Consider the following 19775-nt stretch of genomic DNA (forward strand, 5'->3'; position numbering starts at 1 on the left):
CAATATGCTGAAAGGTCATTAAGGAATTTTTGCCCAAATGACACCATAAAAAAAACTGCGTACCCCTACTTTAAGACTGTTCTTTTCTTGTATTCAAATCCACCCGATAACGCCAGTTAAAATTCCTAGTGCATGTAATGCACATGGCAATAAAAGTTTGATTCAGGAAGAGGGTCAAATCCCCTGTGACCATTGTCCCTTTCTCTCTCACACGCACGCACACCACACCTATATAGTGCTGTGTCCCTAGCAGTGGACTTTAATCATACGTCTCACTTTCAGTTCAGACATCTAGTGTGGACTGTCTTTCACACACACACACACACACACACACAGATGAAGCCCCACAACAATACACAAGATAACGTTAAACACCCCCAACCAAAGCTAATTCGCTGAGAGGAAAGGCACCAACAGCTAGGCTAGTTAGACGTGTGAAATGGTGGGGGAGCTAAAGCAGAGAAAACGAAACAGATTGAGAGCAGAGCCTCGTACAGAACATTGTCCACAGCGTTTCAGTGACCCCACAGCTTCGCTACAGGGAGTCGTTCACCGCACGGGGATTGCTAAAAGCTCGCTGAATTTAATTCCACGCAATTACAGTCAACAAACACCGTGGGAGGCAGGAAACAAATGCTGGGTTTCTGTTACTTGGGGGGGGGGGTCTCGCATAGCCGTCTAATAGGGCAGCACGATAGTGGGGGGAAAGCACACGTTGCAGTATTTTATTTCTGCAATATATATGAAAAAGCCCTGTGATGGCGTGGCGGCCTGTCCAGGGCGTCTCCCCGCCCAGTGGTGGCTGGGATAGGCTCCAGCATCCTCGCGACCCGGACAGCGGGATAAGCGGTTTGGATAATGGACGGATGGACATGTGAACAAAATACAGGAATTTTCACCAGATGACTCGAATAGCGCTATTTGGTAAGATTGGGTTGATTTATAAAATAATTTTTCTTAAAAAGCTGATTTGTAGAGATTTTGGTTTTCGTTGGAGAGTAAGTGTGTAAAAATATGTGGCCATCCTACCGTGAGAGCTGAGAACTTCCAGGCAGAGGAGGCTCACCAACAGCAGACACATACACATCCTGATACGGGTCGGAGATACCCCCAAATACCACGTTCCAACGTTCACACTATTGTACATCGTTACAATATGTAGTCGGCATTTCACCAAAATAAAAAACCAAATGAACGAGAGAAGGAAATTAAAAAAAAAACACCTGGTCTTAAAGATAATTTGACATTTTAAAAATCCATACAACTGATATTGCTTTACGTTTTGCAACAGAATCGTCCTCTTTGGTGTTTTTCGCTCATTTTCAGGTTGTGACTGAAGACTAGCGGGGCCTGCTTCGCTTGTTTGACAAACTTATCAAGAATGATTGTGATTGGCGGTTCGCTGTGCACACAGAGCCTGCACGTCACTCCCTAGCAACAAACTGCGTGTATCCATGATCCCTTACATCGGAGTAAATTATACCAGACTTCTCTTATAGATTAGACAGGGAAAATGAGAACCGTGTGCGTTTCCCTTTTGCATCCAGCAGCAAGAAGTTGTAGCACGGGGCTTTTGAGTTGTGACTATTGCGCATGCGCAAACTACGGCGACGCTGCGGAAACGATGTCATGCAATTGCAGCAACGCCAACCAGGCTTGATGGGTAGAAGAAGAAAAAAGAAACATGGAGGAAGCTAAATGTGGGAGGGTAGGAATGTTCGGAAGGGGAATGCTGTGCTCTGAGCAGCTTTGCCCCCTGTCTCAGCATGCCCCATGCCACCTGCAGAAAGACGAGATATGAGACTGGAAAAAAAATTCTTTTTAATTCGTCCCCTATCTTTGACTTAACCAGACAGACATCACAACTCGGTGCTCATTTTGTTGTCCAAGTCTGAACGACAGCGCCCATGTCTTCCCACCATTCCCCGCCCCAACAGAGAGAGAGAGAGAGAGGGGGACCAGCAGGGACTCTGACGAGGAGGCAATCACATGTCTGTCCCAATCATCTGTTTTTAACATCAGCCTATCTGATACCGGTCTCTCGCTTCCTCTCGTTCTGCCCTCTGTCCTCCGCTGTCAGAGCCTCCTCCCTTACCTGGCTGACTGCAGACCTTAAACAACACAGTAACTGAGAGGGACACGGGCAGATGGAGAGAAAGCGAGAGATACAGACTGTTAAAGAGTGGGAGACAGAGAGAGAGAGAGAGAAAATGAGAGGGGGGGGGGTTCACCACTTTTATAGCTTTGCCTCTGTCTCTTATTAATTCACTCAAACATTTCCTGACACTCCCGGGATGAGGAGCTATTTCGTTTTGATGCCTTGTTGTTCCTCACACTTTCAATTACTCTTACTGCAAGCGTCAAAAGCCTCTGGTCCAAGGTTTTTATTCCATATCATTTCTTTCTGTTTTTGCTTTCTTTTCAGAGAGGCGGGAGGCTGCTTTTAATGAGGAAATGATTCCTGGGGATGGCCCACTGCTGTGCTAATGCCCTCATTGATTTTCATTTTGGGGGGGAAACCCTCCCAGTTGATCAATCCCTTTCTACCAGCCAGAGGAGCAGTCAGTCAGTCAGTCAGCAGTAAGTTAGGTTGTAGCTTCACATGGCAGTTCTGTCTGTCCTCTCTCAGGTTCATCTTAATGTGTGTGTGTGTGTGTGTGTGTGTGTGTGTGTGTGTGTGTGTGTGTGTGTGTGTGTGTGTGTGTGTGTGTGTGTGTGTGTGTGTGTGTGTGTGTGTCTAGTTCATGTCCAGCATCCCTTCATTCTCTCCCTGTCTTGCTCCCCTGCCCCCTATCTGAGGCCAGCGGCTGTTTGGCCACCACAGTAATCCCTCGGTGAATGTGGGTCAGTGAGCAGAGGGCCTTTGCTTCGTCACTCAGCTTGGGACAGACAGCGGGGGTCATGACCCCCAGCCTGCTTGCACGTGCAAACGCACCAACAGGCTCACGCACGTACGCATTCATATATATATAGACACACACACACACACACACACACACACACAGACCCCAAACACAGGGAAACACAAGGACTCATCAGCACCATGGATGGATGAGTTCCCACACATGGAATAAACCCACGCCGACACAAAAATATGCAGAATTTTTTTTTTTTTTTAGGGAGTTGTTCCTTATCCGATGCAAGGGTCTAAGGACAGGATGTTGGGTTGCTGTAAAGCCCCCTGAGGCAAATCTGTAACTTGTGATATTGGGCTATACAAACAAAATTGACTTGACTAGAATAATCAGGAGAAAACAAACACAAAGAATAAGCGAGGAGCTTAAATGGACATAAAAATCATCCTTATCAAAACAACGGTCAACCAGAAGATCGCTCGGATGTTTCTTTTTCCTTCGGTACAGTAGAGGAAATACTTTTTAGGCCTTTTTCCATCGGAAAGTTTGGGAACGTAAGCTCTGTGAACCATCTGTGCCGGAAACCACGTGGAATACTGCACAGGCTGACATACTTCACCATAAAAAACAATTTAACGAACAACTACATGGCAGAAAATTGGTAGAGTTGGAATCTAGCTGTAGCATAAATATCAAAGACTAAATCAAACTCGAACATTTGCCGGTCTGGAACAACTTACGTAGCACACCGCATTTGAGAGGAAGTGACTATCAAACGATCTCTCAATCTGATTGCATGAAATCAAATTTACTCCAAACATCGGGGATGACAAACGTTAGCATAAACTCATAATTTATCCATTTACATCCCAGGGAAGAAGGATTACCCTCCCGACCACGGCCTGCAACAAGGCTGCGGCTGAGTCAAGAAGGCCGGCTCTGCTGCAGCTTGCTGGCCGCCGGCCAACAACAACAACACGCAGCGCATCGTACCCACTTGCTTGCTTTTCTGTTAGCACCACCAAGAACGTTGTGGTCTTTAATCTTCTCCCAGCCCTGCGTCATTTCTTTAATTAATTTTTCTGGCAGCATCTCTGTGGCGTTCGCCGCAAACCCCGCTCCCCACAACGCTGATTAGCTTTATATACACATCCTCCCTGCAAAGGCTCCTCCACCCAAACACTCCTCGAGCGCTTGGATTTCGCCAGTCGTCCATCATATATCACTGTTGTTTCCCCTTGCTTATACAGAGGACTGTCCAAAAGCTTGTTGTTGTTACGTTCATGGCGGTTGAAATGTGACGTATATTCAACCAGTCGGTGAGGCTCAGCACCACTAGGCCCACCCTCGCAGGACTTGCCGCTTGCCAGGATCATGTTAGCACATCCTGAGGTGGCACTAAACTCAAGTACCTGGACTCATTACGGAGCCGTGTTAGCGATAACAGAAATACTTTCTGTACATGAGCTCATAGTTTATCAGTGCAGGAAACCACAGCTATGGCCGCGGGTGAAGAGGCCTCGATACTACACGCGTAGCTTCTGGCAATAAGCAAACACAGCTTCAGAAAGCATACTGTGACCAAGAGACCGCTAGCTCTCTGCTTTTTTGGTAGGACCCCCCCCCCCTTTTTTCTCCCCAATTGTACTCTTCTGAGCCGTCCCGGTTGCTACACCACCCCCCTCTGCCGATCCGGGGAGGGCTGCAGACTACCACATGCCTCCTCCGATACATGTGGAGTCACCAGCCACTTCTTTTCACCTGACAGTGAGGAGTTTCTCCACGGGGATGTAGCGCATGGGAGGATCACGCTATCCCCCCCAAAAAACAGGTGCCCCCGACCAACCAGAGGAGGCGCTAGTGCAGCGACCGGGACACATACCCACATCCGGCTTCCCACCCGCAGACACGGTCAATTGTATCTGTAGGGACGCCCGACCAAGCCAGAGGGAACACGGGGATTCGAACCAGCGAATCCCTGTGTTGGTAGGCAACGGAGTAGACCACCACATCACCTGGACGCCCAAGCTCTGTGCTTTCTACAACTGTTGCATGTGTTCACACAGTGTCCATCACCGAAACATTTTCAATGTCTTTAGTTTTACTCAGAGACAACGCAACAGGCACACGAGTCACACAGCCAAGCTGAGAAACCAAACCTGCAAAACCACCCTGATCCAGCCGTGCTGACTCTCCTCAAGCAACACCCAAATAACGACTTACTTCGGAAAACACGACTCATAACGTTGAGTGACTCAACAGCTTCACAGATGAGGGGAGTAAAATGAGAGAGAGAGAGAAAGTAGGGCTCTAAGATCTGCACACTGCGCAATCACAGGACGGAGACGCGCAAACGGATTTCAGGTGTTAGACGTGGAACCGAGCCACATTTCGCTTTTGTTGTTGTCATGTTAGTTGGTTATATAAACTTTCTGACAGTGGGAATGGGTGAAAAGACAAAAGTTGAAACAGGAAAAAAGGATTTCCAATCAGGCCCTAGAAAGATGGAAGGAGAAAAAGAGACATGGAGACAGTTGAGGGAAACAAGATGGCGAACTGATAAACTAAAACAATAAACAGCACTTTTATGTCGTCCTCAGCTTAAATAGCTCTCTCTCTCTCTCTCTCTCTCTCTCTCTCTCTCTCTCTCTCTCTCTCTCTCTCTCTCTCTCTCTCTCTGCCTCTCTGTCTGTCTCTCTGCCTCTCTCTCTCTCTGCCTCTCTCTCTCTCTGCCTGTCTCTCTGCCTCTCTCTGCCTCTCTCTCTCTCTCTCTCTCTCTCTCTCTCTCTCTCTCTCTCTCTGCCCCCTCTCTCTCTCTGCCTCTCTCTCTCTCTGCCTCTCTGTCTGTCTCTCTGCCTCTCTCTCTCTGCCTCTCTCTCGCTGCCTCTCTCTCTCTCACACACACACACACACACACACACACACACACAGACAAACATGCACACAGACACACACACACAGGCGTACGCACACACACGTACACAAACACACGCACAAACAGACACACACGTACACACACACACACACACACACACAATATCAAAGAGCTCAAATTAAGCCATGCTGATTCCGAGCTAATTATCCTCAGCATCATTAGCATTCTTTAGCACGAGGTAGTCCTTTATCTAAGCGAGAACAGTCTATCATGAAATATTCATGGTTTATTAATCGAACAAAAGAAAAACAAACAACGGCATCCCGCAGCGCGTGACAGGCGCCGCCTCAAAACGGCGGTGCTGAAGCTGCGTCAACGCCGCAGACTCAGGAGATCCGCTATCACCTTGCACGACAGTCAGGTGAACGGTACTGCCGTTCATAATGTGGTGTTTTACCAAGATAAGGCGGAGATGTGTCGTCCGTTATATTTGCTTGGCCAGTATCGCTGCCGCTCCTTGTTCTGCAGCGCTGTGTCAACAAAGTGTCAACCGCTCCATTGTCATAAAAAGCGGAAAGTGGAAATGTGGCGCTGAGCCATTTGCACCCAAATCACATTAGTGTTTCCACATCATCTGGCTTGGAGGTGGGGGCGTATGAGAGAGAGAGAGAGAGAGAGAGAGAGAGAGAGAGAGAGAGAGAGAGAGAGAGAGAGGGAGCGAAGGAGGACTGAGGAGAAGAGACAGGCATAGAGAGATGGAAAGAGAGGGAGAGAAAGACAGACAGGAGGAAACAGCTGAGACATAGAGAGAGAGACATAGAGAGAGAGACAGAGTGAGAGAGTGAGTAAGAGGTCGGTTCCCTTCCTCTTTAGCATTTCACATCCCCTCACGCTTTCGAGAGGATTTTCTCAAGTGGGAAAATTCCTGCTGATGACACAGTTGTGAAAATGAAAACGCTACACAACACTTGGCTGACGTTACAGTCATTGGCTTCTAATGGGGAAAAACACACTGCACGCATTTTGCAGGCCTCTTCTTCATTTCTTGTTTTTTTTTTCATTCCAGCACGTATAAACTCATGGATACATCAGACTATTATCACGCAATCTCTGGCCAACTCCACTGGCTTTTACTGTCAGTCAGTCAGTGATCATGCTGCCTGAGCAACCTTGAACACCGGCTAGTGGCTAAAGTACAAAGTCAATATGGGCTGACGGAGCTGGTTAAGTATTAAAATGAGGGAGGGAGGGAGAGGGTAATAATGTTGAAAGGCCTACTAGAGCGCAAATAATACCAGCCTTTACCGGAACACTCCACGATAATAACAGTACACTTCCGTCTGATGGACTTGCGTCATGTGAGATATGACTTTACCATTCATTTCTGGGTAAGAAACTACTTGCTGATGGAATAAGAAGGCCATTAGAATAACATTGGCGCATGCACACACACACACACACACACACACACACACACACACACACACACACACACACACACACACATGCACGCACACACACAGCACAAGGTGACAGGCCTGAGTGTGTGTGTGTGTGTGTGTATGGAGGAGGCGGTTCTGGGATGCTGCAGCTTGTGGCTGATCATTCAGGGGGTCGGTATGATACCAAAAAAGGCACCTATGATAACTGCAATGACACAGCCGCTCTCACTCAGCCCCGTTTCCCTCAACAGTCAAACTATTTTTCTTAGGAGTCTCTAAGCCCAAGTGACACAGGCTGTTACATCAGATCCTGTTTATTGGGAAACACGCGTGAGAGTGAGTGAGTAATAGGATGTGACAGGGAAAACATAAAACGGGAAATAACAGGAGGCAGAGAAACATGGCTTTTACATTAGAATCGGGCAAGTATTGGAGGGGGGAGGGGGGGGACTCTGCAGAGGAGAAAAAGAACCTAACAAAAACAGCTATCCCATTTCTAATCACTAATGCCTGGTTATGAAAGTCGTGGCATGGCATGTCACGACTGCAATGACCCACCTAACACTTGAAAAGCCGGTATTATCAAGTCTTTAATAGCTTTTCGCTGTCCCACTTTCCCAGGAGCTCTGTCAGCAGCCCCGAAGTCTCACTGGATAATATATCAGTGAATTGACCCTTTCATCGATGTTTTGAACATGGAGAGGAGAGGAGCAAGCGAACCCAATTGGAAACAATTGAAACTAAGAGAAATCAATCGAGTCAATGGAACGAGAGCACGCAGCCCCATCGTTTATGTGTGTGTATCTGCATGGGCGACTGCACGTCTGTCCGGACGTCATATTGCATACATGTCCACGGTCACGTATTGTGTGCATGTCTGTCTGCATGTCTTATTGTATACATGTCAATGGCTTTGTGTGCATGTGTGCCCATGCACACACATAGCTGTGTTTGTGCTGTGCCTCATAGAGGACTATACAGCAGAACTTCTCAAAGTCCGGACCTCGGTACATATCTGAATCAAACGGCATCCGGACCCAGCCTGCACCTCATGTTATGAATACAATACGTTATGAAGTGTGGCTGCCCGGGTAGCGTGACAGTCTATTCCGTTGCCTACAAACATGGGGCTCGCTGGTTTGAATCCCCGTGTTACCTCTGGCTTGGTTGGGCGTCCCTACAGACACAATTGGCCGTGTCTGCGGGTGGGAAGCCAGATGTGGTTATGCTCCTGGTCGCTGCACTAGCGCCTGCTCTGGTCGTTTGGGGCGCCTGTTTGGGGGGGGGATTGGGGGGAATAGCATGATCCTCCCACATGCTCCTGGTGAAACTCCTCACTGCCATGTGAAAAGAAGCGGCTGGCAACTCCACATGTATCGGAGGAGGCATGTGGTAGTCTGCAGCCCCCCCCCCCGGATCGGCAGAGGGGGTGGGGCAGCGACCGGGACGGAAGTGGGGTTATTGGCTGGATGCAATTGGGGAGAAAAAGGGGGGGGGGAAGAAGTGTAACGTTTTCTATTTTTATGTGTTGTTGCTGCTGAGTTCATGCATTAAAGTTACACCGGAGAATTTGATTTGTGTGTGTGTGTGTGTGTGTGTGTGTGTGTGTGTGTGTGTATGTATGTGTGTGTGTGTGTGTGTGCGTGTTTGTGTGTGTGTTGTGTGTGTGAGAAGGGGCTGAGCCCCGCCCTCGTTGAAACACAGAGAGCAGAGTGGAACTAGCGCGACCATAAATGACAGTAACGAGTAGCCTACCAGTATGGGAGTTTTCATTAGGGTTACAGCCAATCAGAGGCAGCGCAGGGTGGGTCTTCGCAGAGCACTAAAAGTAGTGAGTTGTTTAAATGCTATTATCGCCAGTCGCTCCGGACCGCTGACCTCGAATAAAAATCAGATGTGGACCTTCGAGCAATCAGTTTGAGAACCCCTGCTATACAGGCTTGTGATCAACCTTCCAGTTGAGCTCTTTTGGAAAGCAGAGGGGTCAAAGGGCAACGCAAAGATGGACACTTGGATGCTGTTGATGTTTCACCTTTTTACTACACTTTGTGTGTGTGTGTGTGTGTGTGTGTGTGTGTGTGTGTGTGTGAGAAGTTGAGCTGTTTTTTTTTTTGTTTTGTTTTTTTAAATATATTCACACCTGAGCAAAGCATGCATATGTTCTGGGTCATCATTGTGTGTATCGGCCTAATGTGCAATGAAAGCATCCAGGTATGTAAGCTGTACAGCGAGTCAGCCTGCCTTGGCTGAGCTCCATCCTCAACCCCTAACAGCTGCTCCAACACGTGTGTGCATTCCTCATTCCCTGCCACGATGTCCCCGCAAGCCCCCCCACCCCCTCCCCCGTCTCCCCCTCCTCCGCTTATGGAAATGGAACTGGCTGGCCGGCTCACTGGGCTATTGACTCACTTACCTGAGACAGCTACGTCAGTGCTTTTTAAAGCTTGGGCTGGGACCCAAAGGTCTTTAAACGGGATTAAAATGAAATGCATCGATATGATTAAAATTAAACTGATCTGTAAATCATTCGGGGGGAAAACTGGCTTCAAATTTATTAGCTACGCCACGCTGCCAAATGCGCCTTTTGCTGATTAAACAATACATGGCAGGCAAAGCGGAGAACTAGTCCAAAAACAGGTTAAATTTTACCGAGTACTTAGTCGCCCGCAAAGGCCCCCTTTTTTGAGGTCATGAGAAAAGACGACTTGCATTCCTGGAGCTGCATGAAAAGCAAACTACTGGGCTAACCACCAGAAAAGCGAGCTGTAAATTTCAAGTTGGACTGATTATTATTAAGTCTCAGTGGCTACGGGGGAAGGTGGTGGCCATGTTGGCAAGGAAATGACTAAATAGTCTGGAATATTGATCAAATCTGTGAAACACGTGACCGTGGAAAGAGCAAAGAGAGATGTGGTTTTCCCAAAACTACTGAGGACGCCTGTGTTGGAGAGCTCACTGTGGAGCCAACCTGGCCCGAAAGCTGCACAACCTTTGAGGAACAGAGCCTCGATCCTCAAGGACTGGGGTGCTTTTGGGTAACAGAGCAAAACAGGACTGGGCCGTCCATACCCGGCTGGAACATCAGGTAACAGACGACACATCTCTCCAGGTGACACCGGGCCAAATGCATTCAGAGGAGCGAAGCAAATGCAAGAGAGGGGAAAAGAAAGAGTACTCAGGCATGTGATAACAGACCCACTCTGAAACGGCCTTTTGTTTTGTCTGTGTGTGTGTGTGTGTGTGTGTGTGTGTGTGTGTGTGTGTGTGTGTGTGTGTGTGTGTGTGTGTGTGTGTGCGCACAAGCTTAAAAAAAAGACGACATGAAAAGTCAGGAGCACCCTCGTGAAGATTTGTCAGAGCTGGTCTTTTTTTTTTTTTTTTGCATCATTTGTGTGTCATTGAAGAGTTCACTTCAAGTTCAAGAAAGGTCCAACATACCTGAATGTGACTCAATAATCTCCATTATCTCACTATGCATCCCACCCTACCCACTCCTGTGATGGATTCGAAAGGAAATATGTGAAGGCTAACTCTCCGTGTGTGTATAATGTCCTCTCCTCAAACAGCTTTGTCAAGGTGCACACACACACACACACACACACACACACACACACACACACACACACACAAAACAAAAGGCTGTTTCAAAGAGTGGGTCTGTTATCACATGCCTGAGTTTATCCAAGTCTTAGGAAAGTACAGAATCTGCAAGTCGATAAATGGAAACCAATCTCGGTGTCACTCATCGCCGGGCTTATACATAGGCCTATGCACTCTTGCTATGTAAACTTCACCGACAGTGCTTCTTCCGTCTATATCACAAAAAATGCCAAACCTATGAGTTTAGCTGCTAACTCACACAAGAATCCCTCATTACCCCTCCTGACAAAACAGAGACCTCCGAAATTAGAGGTAACCAACTACCCCGAGGGGCTGAGTTGAAATGAAGGTAATAATTCATGGAAATTAAGGGGATAATTAACCCACTTTGGCGGATATATTTCTGCTAAATAGCTCCATAAGTCAACTTAAAAGCCATCACGCCTGTCATGAGGCACCTAAACAGTTTGTAAGTCGTATCTCGGCGCGCCCTTAAACAGGGCGTGCCGTTCACAGGCCACGTGTGTCGTCGCACTCCGCCACTTTTACTGACCTTGACTAAATCTGCACCAAGTATTGGGGAGCAGATCAAACATGTCAGTGCACATCCCGGTTTGGCTGTGGCGCTCCCGTGGAGTGGGGTTGAATTCCTCCGCCAGGAGGGAGGGTGGGAGGGGGGGGGGGCGGGTCTGGGTGATTTACGCCAGCCCAGAGAGGTAATAGACTAGCTGGAGAGCTTTCCGTTCACGCATGAGGGGGAGCGAGGTGACAGGGGGGGGGAGTGGTGGTGGTGGGGGCAATGCGAGGATCATAAGCCATTTGGGGAGGACCCTGGGAAACGCCGTCAAACTGAAGCGTACGGCCATGACGTCACTCCGGTATTCTGCTTGTTAAAACAGACACACGGTGCGTCACGGCCACGGGAACCTCCGGGGATGTGCACCTCTGCACTGTGTCCCGTGTGGGCAGGATGTTACGCTGCGCTCGGACTCACGCTGACCGGATCAGGGTCTTGTGTTCACACCGGACGACACCGCAGCGTCTCAAGTTAAAAACAAACCCGACGAGTGTGTGCAGCGAGACGGAACCGTTCACACTTACTTGTCATACTCTGCGTTGTCCTTGTCACAGCGCGCGTCTTTGTGCTTCTGCCAGTCCTTGCCGTGCTTGCATGTGGTGAGCAGCACAACATCCTCGGCGTTGTGGACGTGGTATAAGGCATTCCTCGTGTCTGAGCCGATACCCGTCAGGTACCGCTTGCCCTTGAACACCAGCATGTACTTCCTAAAAGGCGGGATAGAGTTGTACTTGAGGTACCCCCTCTCTCCGCCGGTCCTCGGGTGCTCCTTGGAAAAGAGGGGGATGGACACGTCGAAGTTGGGCCTGAAGTTCTCGGTGCTGATGCTGGCCTTGGCCAGCATGGCCTGGCCTATGTCAAAGCCCAGGTCCTCCGTGTAGTCTGGCCACGTCCCCGAGTACAAGTTAAATAAGAGGTGGTTCCGGCCATCGTTCCATAAAGGCAGATTCTGGACCTTGGTTTTTAGATTGTGCACGTACTGCGGAGAGAGCTGGTCCCGGTCCAGAGTGTCCAGACTGAGGACAAAGAGACACGCCTGTCCAGGGTCAGAGGTGTAAAACCTCGACCCTTCAATGGTGGACAAAATATTCTGGTAACTTTCTGAGATTTTCTCCCCCTTCTGCTGAGGGTAAACGTAAACTTTGAAACCGTTCTTCTTGCACAGGGAGAAATCAAAGCACGAATCCATGCGGCACCGTTTGCCTTTGTAAACACTCGTGTTGACGTCCCTCTTTTGCTTCGGCGACATGTGATGGTTGTACTCCTCGGTGTCTGTCCGATCCCAGGGAAGGAAAGGTTGTAAAGGGTCGGAGAAATGAGGCCAGGGCTGATCGGGCCGATATCCATGGCGGCTGCGGTCATGCCGGCTCCTGCTCGCCGCTGGAAGTTGGACCCCCCCGAAGTGGAAGAGCAGAACTAAACATGCACCGGCGGAGAGCAAGATTAGATACCGTTTTTTGGCCTGCATGTGTCCTACGAACAGGAGCGAGCTGTTTGCGAAGAGTTGTTCTGAAGTGGCCCCAAGTTAGGCTCTCACCACCTCCTGCTACACCGCTCCATCCTCCGGCAGCCTCCGACGATCCCGACTCCGCCGCGTCTCCCTCCTTCAGCGTTTTCCGTTCCCGAGTCCGGCCGCTGATCCAGAGCATGTGGGCGACTTTACAAGCGGCGTCCCTTTCTCTCTCTTCGGCACGGTTTTACCATTGCACAGTACTTAGGTGTGCACCGAAATAAGCGCTGACCTGAACCCAGCAGGAAACAATCGGCTAGATTTTGCCTCTCTCCTCGTACGCTCATTCAGACCCGGGCTGTAGTGCACTGGGCTATTCACATGTAAAACTGCGTCCGGGCGGAGGTGTTGGACACCGTCTGCAAACTCTTACCCCGTGTGTGAACGGCGGCAGGGGTTCTTGCGGTCAAACCCGGACGAAAACGTTTATCCTACAGGGGTGATGTTAAAGTCGTCTACACATGGACCGGCAGCGTAAACCCGGTCGGTGTGGCCGCCGCGCTCAGATCCAAATGCCTCGAAGTGGATGTGTCCTATTCCTCGCTCTTCTCCCGGGCGATTTATCATTCCGCGGTTCCATGAAATTGAAGGAGAGAGAAAAAAAAAAGACAAATCAAAAACAAACAAACAAACAAACAAACAAACAAACAAAAAATGCAGAGCTTCGTTACGCAGAAGCACTTTAACGGCGTGACTGTAATCTCACGAATCCCTTCATTTCTTTTCTTATTTATAATGTCCCGATATACCCTCAAACGGGCAAAAATTAAATAATCTCATCGGCGGAATTTAAACCAAGTTCACTGGGCACAGCAGTCTGGAGGAGACTAATATGTGCAGTTACGGTGTGATTTATTTTATACACATAAAAAGCTCTAAAAAAAACGGGATTGTGTGATCCTGTAGTGTCCAATTACCGAATGCTCAGTTGTTCCGATTGTTGCTCTGTAACATTCCAATCCCGACACGACGGCAGCTGACGTAACGTCCCATCAGAGCGTACCGGCTCTTCTCATTGGTCCGTTGGGTCACACCGGAAAAGGCGGGTCTTCGGGATGCACCCATTCACAACCGGAGCCCTCTGGATGGGGGTGAAGAAAAGGAAGCACACAGCTGAGGACTTTTGCAACGAACTTCTCTGAAGCCGTGACCGTCTTCTGCCAAATGTCGTCACAGGAAAAACCTCTGCCCGGTGTTGTTTGACGTTACGCACGCTGGGCAGCGCCCACGACTTTCCATATCGTTTCGGGCAAAGACGGTATAACGCGCCAAACTCCAGCGTGTTGGATTTGCCCGTGATTTCCTGAGGTAGGACGGTACAAAAACATACATCTATCTGTTTCAATGTGTGGCTGCTACGCTGCGATTAGTTAATTAAAATGAATTCGGAGGCACAGATTTGACGTTCAAATCTGCTGTCGAACAGGTTTCTCGGCGATGCAGAATCACCGGCCCACATTTCACACACCGTGCCAACAAAATCACTGTCAGCAAGGTATTGTGATTTACACAGTAATACCCCCCCCCTAGGGTAGTTTCCCTAGCATGTCACTGCAGTGGTACACAGCACTGTTTTCTGTGCTAAACAGCAGAAAAATTAAGACATTAGAGTAGTTAAGGAATGGGGTAAACAAATGACAATGAGGGGAGAGGTCAACCCGAGGGAACATTTTCCCCCCACATATCTATAACAGACCAAAGTGACACTGCAGGGGGCCCCGCTTGACAGAGAGATTAATGGCGGAGGAGTGGTTGTGACTGAGTGTCACTATCCCTCATAAACCTGCATAATCCCCCACACTGCCGTTTGGTGGCACACCATCCAGGCTGGGTGAAGAGGCCATCCTCATTTTTTATCGGCCAATTAGCTTAGGAGAGGGGGACTAATTAGTGGGGCTGGCTGCGAGAGGGGCCAGCATCCTGCGGTTAGCCAGCTCTCATCATCAGAATATGCTGGTGACAGAGGGTTGCTCCTCCCTTCACTGCTGTCCCACAATATACAATAAGTGGTGTTACCTTCCCCGATTTGCTTGTGAGAAGTCTTGCATGCACCCATGGCATCAGATTGAGCTCTTTATTGCTCACCGGATTGTAGAGAAAAGGGGGCTGTAGCAGGTAAATGGGGTTATCAAATCGGCCCCTTCTGTATCACTTAGGTCCCGTCTTAAGATGTGTTTCTATGAGATGACATTCCTATGGATTTAATGTGATCTTGTTTTTTATTCTTGTTTCTTTCTCCGTCATTGGCTCTTCGCTGTATTTTTGGTTTTACACTTTATAATGCTGATTTTGAAAAGTGCTATATCAATAAATTCTATTATTATTATTATTAGCTTATCAAATATTTTGCTGAATTCCACCCACCAGAATGGGTTCTTGTCTCTACCCACATAAGCTGTTTGTCCTCACAGAGGGACTTCCACTCCCCATCCTGACATGAAACCCAACCCCTTGCCAATTTTACCACCTATGCCTCTTCAGATGGCAGGGAGAAAAATCTTCTTGTTTATACCCGGGGGCTGTATTTGATATTATTTAGTTAGAATTATACACAACTTTAATGGGAAACACAACATGTGTGGAGGCTTGATCAAAGTTCAACCACAGAAGATAATTTGGTCTTGATATTGTTGTGGTGTTGTAGTTACCTGATTTCTAAATTCACCATCCCCCTCAGCATTTGACTCGACTGAGACGACTTGTGTTGAAGCTGAAAGCTGGTCAGAGCCAGGCAGAGTGCTCTTGATGGAGTTCAGCCCAAAGCCAGCAGGGGCACATGTGGGTCCAAAGGTCAGGGGGGGTCAGTACTAAATCATTTACTTGGCTCCAATTTTCAAAGTACATAGTTAAATGATTAAATCATTACATTTTGAGCTTTAATAGCAGTTTGTCAGCGGCGGGAGGGAGTTGTTGACGGCGGGCTCCTCCCTTCATTGTCCCTGCCCTCAGCTGAAACTTCATCCGTCCTTGTTTACCCTTTTGCTCGTTTCATCTCAGAAAATTTCCCTTCTTCAATTATGCTTTGGTCTTTTGCCCTTGCAGAAACATCCGGAACTGCTCAGATCTGTGAAGAAGAGCAAATCTGGCCAGCTCTGAGACCTTTGAGGAGCTACCAAGTCCATCTCAGTCAGTATTTTATTTTGATGCAACACCGCTCAAGTCAAGTCAAGTCAAGTCAAGTCAATTTTATTTGTATAGCCCAATATCACAAATTACAAATTTGCCTTGGGGCTTTACAGCAAATATAACCCCTTATCCTTAGACCCTCACATCAGATAAGGAACAACTCCCTATTATTTTATCCCCCCTCCCCCCCCGGCTGTTATTTTTGCTGCACTTTTATCCACATATGGATTGACGAACAGCACAGTGTGTTCACACATTGTGCTGTTCCAGGTTTTTATTTTTATTTGCATTTGATTTATTCTTAACAAAGACATTTACTGTGCAATGAGTCGCTCTAAAGTGCCGGAAAAAGAAAATGCCCTGGAAGATCTGCATTACAGACGGCACACATTCAGACTGTGAATCTGGGATATAGACGAGTAGACGACTTTTTGTTGTTTTCATTTTATAGTACCGGACAAAATGCTGCTTTGTTTCTCACCCATGTAGCAAGAAGGATAGACACAATCAATCTCTTCTAATGACTCCCTTTCACCTGGTATTATGGCTTGGTTAAATGAACAAACTGTAAATGGTTGGTAGAGCAAACAATTGGATTACCTGAAGGCTGTCTGTAGTTCCCCTGGCACCGATAAGCTGTGTGAGAAGCACTTCCTCTGCATGACGGCAGGCAGCCATGATAAAGACCTGCAAATTCAGGCCATGGTAAACAAATACCCACGGCTGCAAAGTAATCCTTGGGTTCAGGGAGTTCCAGGCAAAGGGAAGACAAAACAACCTTTGAGAGTCTTCAGGCTGCTCCTGATCAGTTGCTGATAAACTCCCCTTTGGATGATGTAACGAGCCAGAGACCTGGAACGGCCTGGCTGGCAAAGGCCATGTGTGTGTGTGTCTGTGTGTGTGTGTGTGTGTGTGTGTGCAGGTAGCCATGCACACCAATTTTCAACATACCCTTCATAAAAGAAAGTCTGTAAATGCATCCTTTTATGTGGTTCATTTGATCCGCCCCAGTGTGCGTGTGTCTATGCATGTGGGCCTGCGTCTGTGCTTGTTTGGTTTATGCTGTTTGAGTGTGTGTTTTGTGTGTGTGTGTGTGTGTGTGTGTGTGTGTGTGTGTGTGTGTGTGTGTGTGTGTGTGTCGCCCTGTGCGTGAGCAGTGTGAATAACAAGCCGCGAATCCAACACGGTTCACATTGTAGAGAGTTGCGGAGGCCCTCATAAAACCGGAGAATTGAGTTGCGCTGATGTAGTGTGTAATATCCTCGACATGGTCTCCTCGGGAGTGTGCGCCTCGCTTCCAAAAATACTGCTCTGTCTGTTGCTGTGCGGATGACTCGGAAAAATAACGGAAACCCTTTCAAGTATTCATATGCGGTCTTTTGTCTTGTCACCTGTGCCGTTGTTTCCCGGAGATTATTCCTGTGGGTGCCTGGATAGCGTGGTGGTCTATTCTGTTGCCTAACAACAACACGAGGATCGCTGGTTTGAATCCCAGTGTTACCTCTGGCTTGGACGGGCGTCCCTACAGACATTATTGGCCGTGTCTGCGAGTAGGAAGCCGGATGTGGCTATGTGTCCTGGTCGCTGCACTAGCGCCTCCTCTGGTCAGTCGGAGCACCTGTTCAGGGGGGAGAGAGAACTGGGGGGAATAGCGTGATCCTCCCACACGCTACATCCCCCTGATGAAACTCCTCACTCACTGTCAGGTGAAAAGAAATGGTTGGTGACTCCACATGTATCGGAGGAGGCATGTGGTAGTCTGCAGCCCTCCCCGGATTGGCAGAGGGGGTGCAGCACCGATCAGGATGGCTCGGAAGAGTGGGATAATAGGCCAGGAACAACTGGAGAGAAAAAGGGGGGGGGATCAAAAACAAAAAAAGGAGAGATTATCCGTGTGAACTCTGAGAACGCTAGACGTTTAGAGAGGGAGTGCTATAAAACTTGGACTTCACTGCAGTCAAACGCTGCCCCGGGTGAAATCCTTACGGGCCTTCTCCACCCGAACCAGCGAGTGAGTGAGTGAATACATGTCAAACTCTTTCTTTCATCTCAGAGCTGACAACAGCAAACGGTTCAATGGCGAACAGGCAAGAAGTTTCAGTCACGCTAAAGAAGCAATGTGACTGACTGATGTAGCCGTGGCAAATGAGTGGGAGTCAATCTGGACTTGGACGTTCGCTTTTCAGACTGACAGTTTTCACCAATAGCTCTGGGCCACTGAATACGAAATGGTGTAGCCTTGGCTATCCTTCCAAAGTGCCGCTCAGTCGATGTGTGGGATGCTTAGTGATCTCGCCGTTCTTTATTTATTCAAAGTGACCTTTCGGCTCGGTAGCCGGGATCGCTTCGGCCAAACTGGGCTGGGTTTAAATGCTGGGGGAGGGAGGGAGGCCGTCGCCTGTTGCCAAGGCCCCGAGTGAGCCGAGCTGAAACTCCAGATTTTTAACCCCGGAATTCCTCTGGGAAATGCAGGCTGGCAGGCAGCAGCAAATGAAGCGTTTCAGGTTAGATGTGCTGATACGTTTTTGTCCTCATTAAAACAGAAATCCCTGCCACCGACTCCTCATTTGTATTCAACCGCAATTCATTTGAGGTGGATTTTGATTCGGGGGGCTTTGGATGGTATGAGGCCACTGAAACCGGGAGAAAAAGAACACACCTCGTAGATTCATCTTATGCAAAGCGGCGAAAGAGGAACTTTGCATATACTTTATACCTCACTTTTTAACTTTGTGATTAAAGACAAGAACACTTGGCTTGGCCTGCCTGGCCTGGCCTGGCCCAGTAGATAGAGAGCATCCCTGCCTGTGAAAGAGCGCCGTGATTCTGTAGTGCGTTGTTGCAGACGCCCGTTCTTAATGCACACTTGCAGTTGGACATGCCATTCACTTGAAACATTGGCCCACTTCAGGGAGCTGAAACATAATGAGTGCTGGTATCATTAAATCTGCCGTACTGATATTAAATCAGGACCATTCAAAAGAGCTTGTAGTGATATTGCCTCAGAAAGTGCTGATGCTGCTGCAGGACCCTCCGGCTACGGTGCGTTAGGATTTCCTACGCATTCACAGGCTCGCTAATTCCCTCAGGGATTGCCACTGCACAGTAATCCACTTAATTTACAATTATCCATGCAAACCATACTCATATGGAATCATAAATGGACCTAAGTAATCCCACTGATGGGGACAGCAAGCATGGAAAACAGAAAATGTCTTAATGATACACACTGTGCATATGCACACCTATTAATACGTGTATGTGGTGTGTGCCTGACCTGATGTATCTCACTCTCCTCTGTGTCTCTCAACAGATGCTGTGGTAAAGCCTGCTATTGTGGGCTGAATGTTAATGCTTTAACCCACCCGACTAAGATCAGCGCTATGCTCTCCTCTACTCTCCCCTTTGAACCACCTCGTGGCCCATAGCTTCCACCTACCCCACCATCCCCACCCACCGATGGACCAGTCTGCCCTCCAGTCATACTTAGCATCGGGAGCCAGAGCTGGATGGTGAGCTGGGTGCATACACGGCCTCCTTGTTTTAATTCCAGTTTTGTGCTGAAGCCAAAACCTATGGTAGATCAATAATCCCTATTTGAGTCACCATTGAGGATTCTCTCTATCCTCTCTGTTCTTCATTATTTGAGCCTCTTATTCTCCATTTTTGTTTCATTTCATTGTCCTTAATGCCTTCATTAGACAAAGCCATTATCGTCTCATTCTTTTGATTCTCCATACTTCCTTCTCTCCGAGTTTCTTTACAGCAGTCGCCTTTTTGACTCCCCGTC

The 19775-nt window shown here is 48.2% G+C and overlaps 1 protein-coding gene and 1 long non-coding RNA gene across 2 annotated transcripts in view; one reads left to right on the plus strand and one right to left on the minus strand.

The window, feature by feature from the left end:
- Positions 1-13447, minus strand: part of ext1b (exostosin glycosyltransferase 1b) — a 152859-nt gene extending 139412 nt beyond the window's left edge. Inside the window, exon 1 of the mRNA XM_056297922.1 lies at positions 11874-13447. Coding sequence (XP_056153897.1) covers positions 11874-12817 — 944 coding nt within the window. The 5' untranslated portion in view covers positions 12818-13447. The remainder of the gene's footprint in view (positions 1-11873) is intronic.
- A 661-nt stretch (positions 13448-14108) lies between these two features.
- LOC130128289 (uncharacterized) overlaps positions 14109-19775 on the plus strand; it is a 166051-nt gene continuing 160384 nt past the window's right edge. The window contains exons 1-4 of the long non-coding RNA XR_008811908.1: positions 14109-14167; positions 15537-15659; positions 15902-15985; positions 19299-19497. This is a non-coding gene — a long non-coding RNA (uncharacterized LOC130128289). The remainder of the gene's footprint in view (positions 14168-15536; positions 15660-15901; positions 15986-19298; positions 19498-19775) is intronic.

This window comes from Lampris incognitus, chromosome 18, assembly GCF_029633865.1.
Source record: "Lampris incognitus isolate fLamInc1 chromosome 18, fLamInc1.hap2, whole genome shotgun sequence".
NCBI classification, from domain to species: domain Eukaryota; kingdom Metazoa; phylum Chordata; class Actinopteri; order Lampriformes; family Lampridae; genus Lampris; species Lampris incognitus.